At 38.7% G+C, this 17,685-nt stretch overlaps 4 gene segments (V, D, J or C); 3 read left to right on the top strand and 1 right to left on the bottom strand.

The window, feature by feature from the left end:
• Window positions 1-3,414: 3,414 nt before the first annotated feature.
• Window positions 3,415-3,983, bottom strand: LOC125258557. The segment is given in 2 exon segments: window positions 3,415-3,869; window positions 3,971-3,983. Coding segments are annotated over 2 exon segments (330 nt in total).
• A 1,440-nt stretch (window positions 3,984-5,423) lies between these two features.
• On the top strand, window positions 5,424-6,024 carry LOC125258556. The segment is given in 2 exon segments: window positions 5,424-5,628; window positions 5,711-6,024. Coding segments are annotated over 2 exon segments (363 nt in total).
• A 1,764-nt stretch (window positions 6,025-7,788) lies between these two features.
• Window positions 7,789-8,665, top strand: LOC125257868. The segment is given in 2 exon segments: window positions 7,789-8,006; window positions 8,096-8,665. Coding segments are annotated over 2 exon segments (375 nt in total).
• Window positions 8,666-11,979: 3,314 nt separating this feature from the next.
• On the top strand, window positions 11,980-12,583 carry LOC125257834. The segment is given in 2 exon segments: window positions 11,980-12,119; window positions 12,228-12,583. Coding segments are annotated over 2 exon segments (438 nt in total).
• The last annotated feature ends 5,102 nt before the right edge of the window (window positions 12,584-17,685 follow it).

Below are 17,685 nucleotides of genomic sequence, written 5' to 3'. Positions count from 1 at the left end.
CGTCCAGCACGTAGAATTCCTGCAGCAATGCAACACAAGGTAAAAGCAGAGTTGGAAAGAATGGTCGCTATGGGCGTGATCACTCCTGTATCTGAGCCAACCGATTGGGTGTCATCTATGGTGGCAACTCACAAAAAAAACTCAGATGAAATAAGACTGTGCATTGACCCTAGGGACCTAAACAAGTTCCTAAAACGTCCGCATCACCCCATGCGCACAGTGGAAGAAGTGGCAGCGCAGATGCCAAACTCCACAGTATTCTCTGTGCTTGACGCAAAAAGCTCCTTTTGGCAGATTTCACTGGATCACAAGTCCTCCCTACTGACTACGTTCAGTACGCCATTTGGAAGATTCCGATTTCTCAGGATGCCCTTTGGCATTAATTCAGCCAGCGAGGTCTTTCAGCGCGCTATGGAACAGATCTTTGCTGGCTACCCGTGCGCAGTCATAGTCGATGACATCATCGTGGGAGGTAAAGGCGAGCAGGAACACGATGCAAACCTAAGGAAAGTGTTGGACCGTGCTCGTGAAGTGAACTTGAGACTGAACGTGCTGAAGTGCAAATTCCGCCTAAGTGAGGTGAGCTATGTCGGTCATATTTTCACAAGCAAGGGACTACAACCTGACCCAGCAAAAACAAAAGCAATCACAGAAATGCCACCACCAGACAATGTTACTGCGCTGCAGCGCTTCCTGGGTATGATCAATTACTTAGGAAAATTCATACCGAACCTTAGTGAGCTGTCTGCCCCTCTGCGCGAGCTGACCTGTAAAAACACAGAGTGGTGTTGGTTCAAACAGCATCAGGACGCTTTTGAAGTTCTGAAGCACAGGATTTCTAGTCCACCAACCTTGAAATACTACGACGTCCTGAAACCTGTCACACTCACCTGTGATGCCTCCCAGTTCGGACTCGGAGCAGCGTGTCTTCAAGAAGGTGCTCCTGTTGCGTACGCTTCACGTACTCTGACGCAAACAGAAGTACGTTACGCGCAGATAGAAAAAGAACTTCTGGCTGTGGTATTTGCGTGCACCAAATTCAATGACTACATATATGGTAAACAAATTCACATCGAAACAGACCACCAGCCATTAGTCACCATTCTTAACAAGCCTATCCACACAGCTCCAGCAAGGCTGCAACGCATGATGTTAAGATTGCAGAAATACAATTTCATAATCACATACAAGAAAGGGAAACATATGTTCCTTGCCGACACCTTGTCGCGTTCCCCCAGAGACTCACCAGACGAACACACAGATGATGGAGCTGACTTCGAAGTCATGTCAGTTCAACACATCTCGTCTTCCAGACTGAAAGAGTTGCAAACTCATACTGCACAGGATCCAGTCCTTCAACGTCTCTGCAGTATTATCAAGTCAGGATGGCCCTCTAGTCAATCAAAGCTGCCAGCAGAAATTCGTGAGTATTTTCCCTTCAGGGATGAGCTTACAGTCGATGAAGATGTACTCATGAAGGGACAGAGAACGGTTGTTCCAGAATCACTACGCAGTGAGTATATCACCATTATTCACAGAGGTCATCCAGGCCTTGATGCAACGAAACGCAGGGCACGGGGCATTGTATTCTGGCCTTCTCTAACCAGAGACATTGAAAAGGAGGTACTATCGTGCTCTATCTGTAACAGTATGAAACCACATCAACAAAAAGAGCCTCTACACTTACATCACATCCCAGATCTTCCATGGTCAAGTGTGGCTACAGATATCTTTGAGTGGAATGGTCAACACTACCTCGTACTAGTTGACTCATATTCGGGATGGTTCGAAATTGATCTGCTTCGTGACCTGTCCTCCAGTACAGTAATCACAAAACTCAAAAGGCACTTCTCTGTTCATGGGAGTCCGCACAAAGTCTTTTCAGACAACGGTACCCAGTTTACAAGCCAACAGTTCAAAGAATTTGCTGCTGCTTGGGATTTTACACACACCACTAGTAGCCCTGAATATCCACAAGCTAACGGGCTAGCCGAGAGGACAGTGCGAAGTGCAAAACATCTAATGGAGAAATCCAAGAGAGACGGCTCTGATGTGTTTCAAAACTTGCTCAACCTCAGAAATGTTCCACGTGATCAGACACTTGGTTCACCAGCAGAGAGATTAATGTCGAGACAGACGCGCACATCTCTGCCAATCAGCAAGTCCATTCTGGTGCCAGCCTCAAAGAACAATGTTGCTGTCAAGAATCAAATCTCAAAAAAGAGACATTGTCAAAAGACATATTATGACAAGTCCAGCAAAACCCTCCGACCACTTTTACAAGGAGAGGTAGTGAGACTTGCAACAACCAAAGGCCATGACCGAATCGGACTTGTCAAACAGCTCTGTGATGAACCAAGATCATATCTTGTGGAAGTTGAAGGAAGAGAATACAGACGAAACCGAAAACATATCCTTCCTGTCGCGGAGCCACCGCCACAAAAATTAGACCACAGTGAAATGTCACTCCCCTTTGTTCAGAACCCCTCTGCTGAATCTAAGCACAAATTTCCCACTCCAAATGAGGTCAAAGAACAATGCACTCCACAAGGAACCGAGAAGAAACCACTGAATGAACATTCAACTAAAGTTCCTTCTACAAATCCATATGTGACCAGAGCAGGTCGCATTTCTAAACCAAACCCAAAGTACCTGGAATGAAACAAAAAGGAAATGGAGACAGAAAAGAAAGTTTTGTAATTCAGTAACAAAATGTTCAATTTATAAATGTTGATAATATAACTGATGTTAAAATGTGAGTTAACAAATGTTGTGTTAATTGCCCTTTTTTACTCTCAGCTCAAGTAATGTTTAATGCCTTTCCTATGAAGAAAAAAAAAATTTGAGTCCGCTTCAATATAAGAAATTGTTCATTAAGGAATAAGTGTCAAAGTTAAAGAAGGAGGATGTAGAACATAGTAATGTTCTGTAGCTTTAAATCTGAGCAGACTAAGATCCTAAAGCTTGCATATATGCATGCGCGAGTTGGTGTTTCGGTTGTTGAAGTTTGTACATTGCGTGTTGAACTCCTGCATGTCTCATAGTAAAGATACTGTTGTTAAAAAAGGATCTTTGCCTTGCCACTCGTCATTCAACAAATGTATTACTCATAACTCATTTCTCATGAGCAGAAGTGAAAGTGTTCCAGTTGAGAGCGTTGAACCAATCAAAGAGTGAAACTGTGAGTTTGAGGTGAAAATCACATTTGCATTGGCAGGTTTAGTGATTGTGATCCTCTCAGAATAGAGCAGCTCCGTCTCCAGTGACCATGTTCAAACCCCAAGAGCTTCATTTGACATTTCCTGCTAAATGCAGCTGTTCTCAACTATTACAATCAATCAAAAGCAGCTGAAACTTTAGTGCAGGACTTTGAATGAACGACACACTGATCAATGATGCAGTCGGACACAAATGTAACGCGTTCAGAAGCTTTATTGAATGAACAGCAATGGCAGCACATTGAAAGACTGCTTCAGTATTGAGCTGTAAATCACGTGACTGCTGTGAATCCTGCCGGACGCTCAGATACGGCTCATCTGGACCGGAGAAACATCAGCACTGGGAGCTCTTGAGGAACGAGGCCTCGTGATCAGCTCCGTCATGTCTTACTCTGCAGACGAAGCGATCCGCGCCTTCCCAGCGTGCTTTGCTGAGGCTCAGGACGCTGCTGCGGCTGTAGCGTCCGTCCCGCTCGCTCTCTGCGCTGGTCTGAACCCCCTCGGTGACCTCTGACCCGTCCAGCGTCCAGCTCACCGTCGCCCCCTGTGGAGAGTAAGAGCTGAGCAGGCAGAGCAGTGCGGCTGAGTCTCCAGAGATCTGCAGAGAAGAGGGCGGCAGCAGAGACACGGAGGGCTTCACTGCGGGACCAGCTGCACAAACACACACAAACAACACCAACGTCTTTAGATCATCAATTAGTCAGATGTCACACACAGTAATGGAGGAAAAATCACAATCATTTCATCTTTACAGAAATTCCACATCACTGCTTTCTTTCATAAACCACATAGTAATGATCCTGCATTTAAATTTCAATATTCTCAGTTCAAATAAAATATTCACTGCTACTAAATATATGAAGTATAAGATATATGAATAAATATAAATCAGTTCTCTGAAGCAGACATGATATACAGCAAATATTACAGTCATTTCATCTTTTCTGAATAAGGTTCAGTTTAATCTCAAACTGATTTTAAAAACATTGTCCACAAACTGATGATTTTTATGTATAAAACAAATTCAAATGATCATTTCATTATTAACTTAAGACACACAATCATAATTATCAGCAAATGTAAGATAAAATTATGAATTTTTCAAATCTTTCTCGTTGTCTGATGATGACGTCTACAAAATTAGAATTATTTTGTCCGTGTCATCAAACTTTTGTTTCACGCATTACAACATTTCTGAATAATTAAATTTACCAAAAATTATGGACACAATTAAGTATTTAAGAAATAATTGAAAATGTCAGAAAATATTGCAATCAATATATTAAAAACAAACAATGTTAGTTATTATAATATCTGAAATTACTCTTGTAAAAAGAAATAAATATATAAAAGCAACATAAAATATGCCTTGCAGTGAAAAAAGATAAATATCATGAAATATCACTGAATATAAACATGTAATTATGAAACAGAAGACAAATTTAAAGAAACTATGAAACAATTAAATTTACTATGAAATATTGCAGTTAATTTTTTTTTCAAACTATTTTATAATTTCTAAAACCTTGTTGCAAAATGCTTGTTTGAATAATCTAAAAACAAAACAATTATATATAAACATTTTTAGAGAATTTTAGAGACTTACTGATGGTCAGTTTAGTTCCTCCACCGAAAGTCCTCCACAGTGCTTCATTCTAGTGAAAGCGTCGTACAAAAACCTCCGTCACACTCAAATGAACACAAACTCCAGCAGAGAAAGAGACGAACGACACTCACACACACTGATATGAGACTCAACAGCAGCTCTTCTCAACATTAAATAATGATTATTGGACTGAAGTGACTTTCACAGAAACAGCCTCATCATCTCTAAATGTCTCTTGATGCATGAAAACTATTAAATCTGAATAAATAATATAATCAGAAAGACTCTGTACTGATCATCACACATCTGAACTATGAATTTCTAAATGATCATGTATTTCTCAAAGCATTTTTAATAAGTTTTGATGACCTGTGACCTCTGTAATGACCTTTGACCTCTCATGGAGTTCACAGTGAAATACTTGTTTCTTTAGAGATTCAACTCTGTCATTTGATTCATCAGAAACCTGTAGTCTGAACCAGAGACTGAATGAAAAAGAAATGATTTATAAACGTGTTCAGAAGTGAAAACACTCGTCTGTTGGATCATGAGAATAAAACACATTTAAAGCCTCCAAACTGATCAGTTTCATCTGCATGTGCTCATTTTCACGTGTGTTTTACTCCAGCAGGGTTTTTGCTCAGAGAGTCACTTTGCATCGGCTCATGCTTCAGCGCTCCGAGTGTTTATAGCGTTCAGACTCAAACACTTTATAACACACTGCTGTTTACCACGGTACAAACCCAACAAACACCATGAATCTCTTCAGCAGCTTCATCTGGATTCTGGCAGCTTTTATTCCAGGTAACAGACGTGAAAGCTTGTCATTTTTGAGTCTTTAATGTTCATTTCATCTGATTAAACACATTAATGTTGTTGTCGACAGGATCCAGAGGAATCACTGTGACTCAGCCTGAAGCTGTGACTGTTTCTGAAGGACAAAACGCCAAAATAGAGTGTAAAACTGATCCTGGGATATATAGCTGGGGTTTAGCTTGGTATCAGCAGAAACATGGAGAAGCTCCTAAACTCATCATTCATTCTGTAGATGAGCTTTATGATAGCAGTTTCAGTCGATTCAGTGGGAATGGAAGATCTGGAGGGACTGATTTCTCTCTGGCCATCAGTGGAGTCCAGACTGAAGATGCTGGACATTATTACTGTCAGAGTTATCACAGTGGTGGTGTGATCACACAGTGATAAAGAGTCGTACAAAAACCTCCGTCAGTCAGAGTCACAGTGACTGAACTGATACTGCAGCTGCTCACACACTTTCACACACTTTCACACACACTCAACAGTGAATATTTTCATTAGTATTAAATTAAATATGAAGCTTTCATTAAGTTTTTTTCACAAGGTAAATACTTAAACTATAACTCTCTTTATCTTATTAAATGAATCTAACACTATATCTGTGAGGTTCATAATTTGGCCGCATGTTCTTGTTTCATCATGTATCTGCAGGTGTTTTCATGCTCCATTGAGTGAAGTTTATTTATGAAATATGAGCTAAAGCCCTGATCCAATGAAAGACCTGAAACAGAAATGACACAAAAAAGGACACATTGACATAAAGCTACATTTGTTTTTTATTTATTTACTGAATTTTAATATAACAGTGACTGAATGATAAAGCACTGACAAATGCGAATGGACCACAACTATCAATCAGTTGTTAAATGAATAGGGATGTGAGGATTTGTGGAGATTTGAAGGTAACAGTGAATCCGGGCCTTTGTGTTGAACGTTACCCAATTCCACGAATAGAGGATTTATTCACATCATTAGCAGAGGGCCAACGCTTCACCAAACTGAACCTCTCCAGTGCATACTTACTAGTGCCCTTGACAGAAGATTCACACGAGTGCCTCACTATCTCCACGTCAAAGAGGCTCTTCTGTTACAGTCGATTACCATTTCACGAGTTCACAATTACAAATAATCAGATACTAAATAGTATGTGTAGTAGTATGCGTATTTGGCATGCTGTCCGAGGAGAGGGCTCCGAGCTCGGTATTTTGGCCCGAACCCAGAGTATTCCCCCCTATTCTGGTTAGGAAATCAATAACCAGGCAGATGTGAGGAGACGGGGTGGTGGAGGGATGCTGTCAAACTGTCAAGTGATATGGGTGAGTCGACCGTGTCTTATATATATGCTTTCACTCATGCTGATTGGGTAGATATGTTGATTACTGTTTGCTGACAGCTGGACGAAATGACGTAATGATTAGTCAGATTATTTGAATGTTGCTCCTCCCGAATTTTGTTAACAAAACATCATTTGGTATTGCTTCGGCTCCTGCAATTTTTCCCAATGTTCATTGCTATCTAAACAATATATTAGTGACTGGATCAAATGACGAGCAACATCTCAAGAATGTAGACGCAGTCCTCAGTCATCTGGATGAGTTTGGGCTGTGTGTCCAACACGAGAAATGTGAATTCTTTAAAGATTTGCTGCAGTATTTGGGGCACATCATTCATGATCAGGGTCTTCATAAGATAACAGAAAAGGTCAGGACGATCGTGGATGCATCTGCACTGAAGGACGTCAGTCAACTTCGTTCATTTCTGGGACTTGTAAACTATTACAGTTGATTTATCCCTAACCTTGCATCAGTGTTAGCAAGAAATAACACAAGAAAGTACTGAATTTCTACCAATATCTGTACGGGTGAAAGTTTACAACGATTACAGACCACCGTCTGCTGACAACAATCTTCAGTCCAACAAAAGCCGTTCCATCCATGGCTGCGGCTCGGATGCAGAGAAAAACAAATACATAATTCACCTGTTAAAGTCACCATGAAATCAAAATTGACAATTCTTGTTTTGTTTTTTTTTTCTTCTCTTTTTTTATGGAATGTTGCAGTATTTATTATAAAAGGCTTATCAATGTACATCATTATTTTTTAATATTCAGCTAACTTTTTAAAATTCACACTTATATTTGATGTTGTGATTGACAGGATGAGATGAACGAGCTCCTCCTGAACCTTCATTTAGAGCCTCATTTAAATACAGAATGAGTTCATTTGCATATTGATCAGATGCTTCAGTGCTCTGAGAGTGTTTATAGTGCTGTGAGTTTAACACTTCATCACTGACACACACAACAATCTTCATCAACATGACCTTCATCATCATCTTCATCTGGACTCTCACAGCGTTTGCTCAAGGTTTGTGGAGCACAAGTTTGATATCAATTCATTTCTTCAAGTATATTGTCAAAGTTTTGAGTTGATTTTCTTCTTGTTGTGTGTTTCAGAGTGTAGAGGACAGATCACCGTCACTCAGAGTCCCTCAATGACAGCAGCTCAACCAGGACAAACTGTGAACATCAACTGTAAAACCAGCAGTAGAGTGTATGGTGGTGATTGTTTAGCCTGGTACTTACAGAAACCTGGAGAAGCTCCTAAACTCCTGATTTATAGTGCAAAAACCCTCCAGTCAGGAACTCCATCTAGATTCAGTGGCAGTGGATCTAACAGTGATTTCACTCTGACCATCAGTGGAGTCCAGACTGAAGATGCTGGACATTATTACTGTCAGAGTTATCACTACATCAACAGTAAATATGTGTTCACACAGTGATAAAGAGTCGTACAAAAACCTCCGTCAGTCAGAGTCACAGTGACTGAACTGATACTGCAGCTGCTCACACACTTTCACACACTTTCACACACTACTGACACACAGAGGACAAACACAGGAACTACACATGTGCTCAAAACTGACTTATGACTGAAATCAGCTCTATTAGACTGTGATCTGTCCTGTGACAGACGGGTTTGACTCAAATATGCTCAGAATCAGAGAAAACAGAGTGTGTAAATTGATATGAAATCAAGCTAACAATAATAAGCAAGCAAAAACATTCAATTTGTTCATAATACGACTATTTCAGACCCAGAAGGACGGTTTATTATCATAAACATAACAATTAACAATAACCCGGTAACAATTGCCAACATTTACGGCCCAAATTCAGATAACCCTGCCTTTTTCCACACTTTTTTTTCTTCCATTTCAAATATTTCCAAAGGCCCGGTAATTATAGGAGGAGATTTTAATACCGTAATTGACCCATCACTTGACAGATCCACAAGTAATAAAAGACACTTGCAATCCACTGACACAATAATACAGTCCATGAGAGATTTTGGCCTTGGCGATGGTTGGAGGCTACAACATCCAACTGACAGAGAATATACATTTTACTCACCAGTTTATCACAGCTACTCTCGCATAGACTTTTTCTTAACTAGCAATTCAATCTTACCAAATATCTCTGAGCACAAAATCCACTCCATCACCACTCCATTCATATGGAATCCAGCTAATTTACATAAACACATCAGTAGATGGCGCTTTAACATATCACTCCTTAAAGACCCAGAGTTTGACAGTTATCTTACAGTTTTTCTCAGTCGCTTTGGTGCATTTCTCACATCACTATTCACATTTGCACAACAGTTAATGCAGTTCTCAAAACAATTAGTACAAACTGCAAAACCTAGTTGATAACCTGCAAAAGCGTGTCACTTGCTCAAAATGGATAAGTCATTCCTCAAAAGCAAGTATTCGTGTCAATGAAAGTGTCAGTGTCATCAAGATGAAAAGTCCTGACACCATTGTTTATGAACAAGATAGTCAAATGGCTTTGTCATGTTTTCATTATGACAGTTTACTCTGTCAATGTTTTCAATGCAAAAAAGTCAGATCTTGGTGACACTACCTGAAAATGCTCAAGACAGCACTATATACTATTTGCACAGCCATTTGAAAAATACAGTAAAGTTACACATTACTGTATTTAGTGAGGTAACTGAGTACAAGACACTGAATATGTATGTTTCACATTTTTACTGCATATGCTCTTTGCAATTCTAATTTGTTCATTGTGCAAAAGAAAAAATACACCCTTATTTGCAACAAACATAAACTCCCTTTGGGTAGAGCTGTGCACAACTGTAAACAATATTGCAGTACATATGGCAAATCTTTACTGTAACACTACTGTACACTACAATACACTAAATGTGTGATGCAGTAAAGCTGTACGTCTAAATGTAAATTGTACAGTGACAAGTTCTTGTCCCACTGCAAGCTTCATGTATGATACAATGACAGTAGTGCAGTGCAGATTGTTTAGTGCTGAATTACTGTCCATTTACACACACCTGTTCTCCCGAAGAAATGTTTGAATAATTGAATTTACATTGGTTCTCCCAACATTTGGCTGCACCCTTCGACCAGCCTCAGCCATTGTGAGGCCGTGATTGACAACATGATCCACAATTGTAGCCCTGATTTCATCAGGGATCTGCCTATTGGCCTCTTCTTCCTCTTCCCCTGTTTTGTCCCCTTCTCCTTCTTCCCCGCACCCTTACCCCTCTTCCATGAGGCTGACCTTCCACTTCTGTGTCACAGTATTGTAGAAATGGTACACCTGCTTGGTTCATATATGCTTGTAAAGTGGGGGTTTATGGGATTCAGGTCTGACAGTGATTGTAGAGAAGTGGCTTATCATTGGTTGCAACTAATGCTTCACACACCCCTTCTCATCAGAGAAAGTTGAGATTCACTTGAGAGAAATTGTTCAATTTAGGAGACATTTTCAGGAAAAAAAAGATTAAAAAAAAAATGTGTAAAATTAGCTTGACAGATTCTGACAACTAGTTCAACATTTTTGTATGTAATGACTCAAGCAATGAAATGAGGACTATTAGTTTTATATGGAATGACTATTCAGCATTCACAAGTATAGTTAATTTTGACTGACATGACATAAGCAAATGATAATGTTGTAAATAGCAGAGAGTTGTATGAAAGCAATTGATGCATGTCCAAAAGCGTTTGCAATTTGTTCGAAGGAATGAGAAACTGCTACTATGATGTGCACAAATGACTAAATGTTGTGGAGGTTGAACTAACTGTTGTGCAAATGTAAATAGTGATGTGAGAAATGCACCAAAGTGACTGAGAAAAACTGTAACACACAAACAAAAAATAATGAAAATTATATGCAGCCTACAGTGCTGTAAATAAAGCTGGAGTTTCACAACTAACAGTTCTTCACTGGTCGCTCGTTTCCTTCCAATGCCATTATTCTCTACAATAGCGTAAAAAAAGAAAACATCAAATCAGTCATACAGAATACACTACAGTTACAGACAATTACATAGGAATGTTCTATGTTCTCCACAAGTTCAATATACTTCTGGCCACTACTCCAGTGGTTCAAACCTGCGGTACATGTACCCCTATGCAGAGGTACTACAGGGGGTATTTGACAGAAAGGGGAGGGGGAAAATGATCAATGACTAGACTTACTCAAATGTTACAGTAAAACCCACAGTATTAGATAGATTTACATGGGAGGCACTAATTGCAGCTCTTTGACCATTTTTTTTTTTATTGTATCTTATATTCTTCAAAATAAGGATTATAATGATAATTGCATCATACAGTAAGCTGCAGTTTTTAGGCAAAATGTTGAAGTCAGATAAATAAAATACTTTCATACCTGGATTACCTGGATACACCAATCAGGTAAAGTGGGTACTGAAGACAAAAAGGTTTTGGGAACCACTGCTTAATTGTAAAAAAAGTTATAATGATGGACAACCAGTAACTGACTTACATGTTACATGTTAGTCAAGTTCTAGTTTCACCTGACTGTCAATTGCTGTAATAGATTTATCAAATGTTCCAAGGATTCATATATGGTATTCATACATATTGACAATTGAACAGACTATTGTGCATGTGATGACTTCTACAATGAAATGACGATGACACGTTTTGGAGTGAACAACCATTAGACTGAGAATCAACAATCAGTTTAGATCAACAAGATCTATTCACTTGGAAATTGTGCTAGGCTACCTGTACTTAATCATTTGCAAAGATGTACTGAGACATTGAGACATGTACATAGACATTTGCAATTTGATGAAATGAATGAGAAAATCAGTTCTGTCGTGAACAATTGCCAAGTGGTTTGGAGATTTGTCCATGTTGTTTTGAGAATGTAATTTCTGTTTCAAAAAATGAGCCAAATCAAAGGAGAAAAACTGTAAATCAACTTAAACCTGTCACTGCTGAAGCGTTTGCATAGAGAGAGTGTTTTACATGAGCGACACACGCTTCAGTGCTCTGCATGTGTTTATAACTCTGTCAAACATCAAACATGATCAACAACTGTTTTTCACTAGAACTGAACCTACAACCAACAAAAATGACTTTCAGCACCATATTGATCTGGACGCTGGCAGTATTATGTCGAGGTTTGTGTCAGTAAAGATTACAGACATTATTTACTTGTTATTTTTATGTGTTGTGAAGATATATGGTTGTAAAAGTGTTTGTGATTTCTAATCTTTCTCTCTTGTCAGAATCTGTTGGTCAGGTGACAGTGACTCAAACTCCCTCAGAGCTGCTCTCTCAAACTGGACAATCAGTCACTGTGACCTGTAAATTTAATAGAGATCCAGAGTGCTGTTATGGTGGACAACCTGCTCTTAGCTGGTACTTACAGAAACCTGGAGAAGCTCCTAAACTCCTGATTTATTTGACCAAAAGCCTCGAGTCAGGAACTCCATCTAGATTCAGTGGCAGTGGATCTAACAGTGATTTCACTCTGACCATCAGTGGAGTCCAGACTGAAGATGCTGGACATTATTACTGTCAGAGTTATCACTGGATCAACAGTAAATATGTGTTCACACAGTCATAAAGAGTCGTACAAAAACCTCCGTCAGTCAGAGTCACAGTGACTGAACTGATACTGCAGCTGCTCACACACTTTCACACACTTTCACACACTTTCACACACACTCAACAGCAGAAACACAAATATGATCTTAATATCAGCTTTGTTGAGCTTCATCAGTATTGTTTAAGCTAATTAAAAATTCTTTTGATGTTATCATCATTTTTAGATCATTTATGGTTTATTTATCCTCATTTCCACTCACTCAATATTTTAAAGTCATTGATATTTTTGATCATGTACTTTTATTATTTTTTCTTCCTAATCTTAGTTATACAGTAAAGATCTGAGGAACTGAAGCTGTCGATCACACAGCGAGAGTTTATCTGGACACTTCCCAAAACTCCTGTTATAATCAGTGACGCTCTTACACTACACAATCAATCTCTGACTGGATTTACATCGTGTTTGCATTGTTAGTTATGGTGAAAGCATTTCTGGAGTGCAGAAATTTAGTTGTAATGACGAGATCACTGCATTCACACCATCAACAGACTGTCTGTCATCTGCTCAGTTTCTCATCACTGCAACCTTCCCTGTGATGAACAGATCTAAATATAAGACAATAATCAACACTTTTCACCATTCGTTCATTTAGACAGCTGTAATAGTAAAAATGTAGTGATAGTATTCGAGAAGGTTTCACATGTAAGCAATCAGAGCGCTAAAATCAGAGTGGAAATAGCCATTTATTTCTAAATTATGACAATTATTTGATGTAAAAATCATATTAACATTATAAGTGCACCTCAGGAAACATAAAATAATCATAAATCAGTTGATGAAGCGACTCAGACGCCTGCAGTGAAATCTGTTCATCTAGGAAACACATTCACCATGTCCTGTAAAAGCAGTCCTGACGTCTATCAGAGTTGGGATCATCAACCTCTATCCTGGTTCAGTGATAAAGAGTCAAAAACCTCCGTCAGTCAGAGTCACAGTGATTTGTGCTAGAAACACTGAATAAGTTCATTCACAAATATGAGGGCTGCAGCAGATGAGAAGATTTGAAGTAAATAACATCATTTTAGAGCTTCAGACGACTGAGAATATCGAGCACAGGTGAGATTATCAGAGATCCAAACACTGAAGGGTTCATCCTAGACCATTTGTCTATTTAACCCCAAATTTATCTGTGTATCATCTAGATACCCTGAAGACATCAAACAAGTGATCAACAGAATTTGGATTCATCAGATTGTTGAGAAGATATAGTTTTATAAGTGTATTGAGCCATGGCTAAATGAACTATCTTCTAAACGCTTTGACTAATTAAAATCCTTTTGATAAGTTTTGTCATTAGTGTCTATAGATGACATGCAAAATTTCGTGTGAATACGTCAAGTGGTTTAGGAGATCGAAAAAAAAGTTTTTGGCAACTCAAAATGGCAGACGGACTACAACATGTTGTACTAATGTTGTCCACTAGAGGGAACCACAGGATAAGAAATCTATTTTTCTATCAGTTTCCATCAGTTTGAATGTTTGAATCCAAAATTCACAGAACTTCATACACATGGACAACAAGACTTTCTGAGTAAACATGAAACCGAGTTTCAGGAACTTTTTAAATCAGTCATTTATATGAATGGGATTCAGAGATGAAGATCATAATACTAATGCTGTCCACCAGAGGGAGCCACAGGACAACAAATCCTTTCAGATCTCTTTATGAAAGTCTGTGTAAATGGTTCAATAGATTGACTTGTAGTATAAAAAATGCATATAGGCCTAAAGTTCAATTATAGAATTTCATTAAAGTTTAATAAAGTCCCAATATAATTAATTCGCAAAAAAAACCTGTAATCTCAAAATACTTACAGATCATTCCATTTTTATATTAATATTCAATTTTATACTATACTATTGAAAACATATTTGTTGTTGTCAGACGTGACTGAATGTATTGCCGTTCCGAACTTGAAGGAAAGAGACAATATTATCTGTCTATTTTAATATAGTACATAGAATAATACTTCCATAAAGAGATACTTAAAGACTCATATTTTATTTGGAAAGACACATGGCCATTGCTGTCAGAGTCCTGCACGGGTCCATTTTTGGAGACCCGCACCCGCCCGTACCCGCAAAGTTCAGCACCAGATCCGACCCGTCACCCGTGATAATATCAAAATTAAATCCGCACCCGCCCAGACCCGTTAATATTTGGCCCGTTACCCGACCCGTGCCCGCGATAAATCACACATGCTAAAATCACTCCAATTAAAGTGCTTTATTTTTTAAAAGTTAAAGTTCTTAACTTTTAAAAAATTCTTACAATTCTTTAAAGTTAATTTCGTTTTGTATTAATTGTATCTTAATTTTAATCAATATTTCATCAACCAATTGCCTGTATTTAATAAATAAGAAGTAAATATAGCATACAATAGATGATCAAGACACGGAGGCGCCGGGGAGAACTGGAGCTCGTATCACAAATTAAAAAAAAAAATCAGCGTAGGCTATAAGGTAACTTAGCCTACTTGCCTCACAGACCTGAGGAATATATCTATAGCCTATTGGAATGTCTACTTTTAAACAGAGCAATTCAAAACGAAAGAAAACAGACTGCTCTGCTTATGTAATCCGAATGAAATGTGCATTTCTCTCAGGCGCGTTCACTACTGCGAAGATCGCGAGTCAGCATCTTCAACTTCATCTTTGCAGCCACTGACACAGAAAACACTTGTTTATTAATAAACAATTAACATGTCTCCTTGCTATATTTTACATAATCATAATCATTACTTTTTTGTCGGTTCTTTGTGACAGCTTTTAGGTGCTTTATTGGCAGCGCAACCCTTACATGTTATCCTACATGAACTCATCACGACCGCATCAGCACAGAAAACATGGAGATGCAACGCTCGCTCCAACTAGGCTACGAGAAGCATCAACAAAAGTCGCACTGTCGCAGTGGTGGTGACGTGATGGGTCAAATTGTTGCGTATAATGGTAATTTAGACATACAAATATTGCGCATATTTTTCATCCGCGCTACTACCCCGCCCGCAAGGAGTTAATTATCCGCCCGCATCCCCACCCGTGAATTTTAGGAATGTCACAATCCACCCGTTTTAGCCACTTTTATGCGGGTACCCGCGGGTACCCGACCCGTTGCAGGACTCTGATTGCTGTACCGTCTACTACACGATTCAAAGTGTTTCTGGATTGAAGTTTCTGAGCTGTAAAAGATCCCAATAACAATTCAAGCTACAAGTTAATCCTGTTATGCTAGAGGATGTTCATGTGCATTAAAGCTGTCTAAAGACCAAGAGTTTGTCTTACATTGGCCATATAACCTGTTAGGGCCAGGACTACAGTACCTGTTTGTTACTTTGGGTGGCGCAATTGCATATAGTGCTATAATATATAGTGTTTAACAATTTAAATACACACTGGAGCCCCATCGAATAAATTCATCACTGCATTAACTCATTATTATTCACCTCGTCCGTTCCTGTTCATCAGTGTGTCTGTCTGTTCACACCGCCCTCTAGTGGCACAGTGATGTAGTGCAAGATAACATGAATAAAACTGTTGAAGGGTTTCTGTCATCAGTACAGCTGTGATCACCTGCGGTCTCGTACCTGCAGCCGAATTACAGTCGAACTGATGATCACTAAAGCACTTTTGCTCATGTGATTTTGCTTAGATGATGATAAGTTTCATCTACATTTCATTTTCACTGTTTTTTCACATGTGGTTTGAATTGTTATAAATTTTATGCTACATTTTTAAAGTTCACAGTTATTGGTATATCATGATTACATGATACATATTTGATGTTGTGATTGACAGGATGAGATGAACGAGCTCCTCCTGAACCTTCATTTAGAGCCTCATTTAAATTTATTTAAAAGATTTTAAGATTTATTCTGGACTAAATGATCTGATACAATTTACAACAAGTTGGCTATTAGGATTATTTTTACTCTATATTTTCACTTCAGTAATTGTATTTTGTGTCTGTTAATGAGTGACTGTCTTCAGGTAAATGATCTGGAGTTCATTTGCATTTGATCAGTGCTCAGTGCTCTGAGAGTGTTTATAGTGCTGTGAGTTTAACACTTCATCACTGACACACACAACAATCTTCATCAACATGACCTTCATCATTATCTTCATCTGGACTCTCACAGCGTTTGCTCAAGGTTTGTGGAGCACAAGTTTGATATCAATTCATTTCTTCAAGTATATTGTCAAAGTTTTGAGTTGATTTTCTTCTTGTTGTGTGTTTCAGAGTGTAGAGGACAGATCACCGTCACTCAGAGTCCCTCAATGACAGCAGCTCAACCAGGACAAACTGTGAACATCAACTGTAAAACCAGCAGTAATGTGTACATTTCTACAGTATCGGGGTGGTTGGGGGGTGCTATAAGTAAAACTTACTATTTCAGCTGGTACTTACAGAAACCTGGAGAAGCTCCTTCAACTGCCTGATTTATCTCGAGCAACAGACCGCAATCAATGGAACTGATTCTAGAGTTCAGAGGCAGTAGTTCATCTAACAGTGATTTCACTCTGACCATCAGTGGAGTCCAGACTGAAGATGCTGGACATTATTACTGTCAGAGTTTCCACTGAAATCAACAGCGAAAATGTGTTCACACAGTGATAAAGAGTCGTACAAAAACCTCCGTCAGTCAGAGTCACAGTGACTGAACTGATACTGCAGCTGCTCACACACTTTCACACACTTTCACACACACTCAACAGTGAAGATTTTCATTAGTATTAAATTAAATATAAAGCTTTCATTAAGTTTTTTCACATGGTAAATACTTAAACTATAACACTTTTTATCTTGTTAAATGAATCTAACACTATATCTGTGAGGTTCATGATCATGTTCTCGTTTCATCATGTATCTGCAGGTGTTTTCATGCTCCATTGAGTGAAGTTTATTTATAAAATATGAGCTAAAGCCCTGATCCAATGAAAGAGCCGAAACAAAAATGACACAAAGGACACTGACATAAAGCTACATTTGTGTTTTATTTATTTACTGAATTTTAATATAACAGTGACTGAATGATAAAGCACTGACAAATGACATTGCAGATGAGAAACGAGTTGCG

The sequence above is a fragment of the Megalobrama amblycephala genome, linkage group LG22, assembly GCF_018812025.1.
Source record: "Megalobrama amblycephala isolate DHTTF-2021 linkage group LG22, ASM1881202v1, whole genome shotgun sequence".
Lineage (NCBI taxonomy): Eukaryota > Metazoa > Chordata > Actinopteri > Cypriniformes > Xenocyprididae > Megalobrama > Megalobrama amblycephala.
This window is presented reverse-complemented; position numbering and strand designations above follow the sequence as displayed.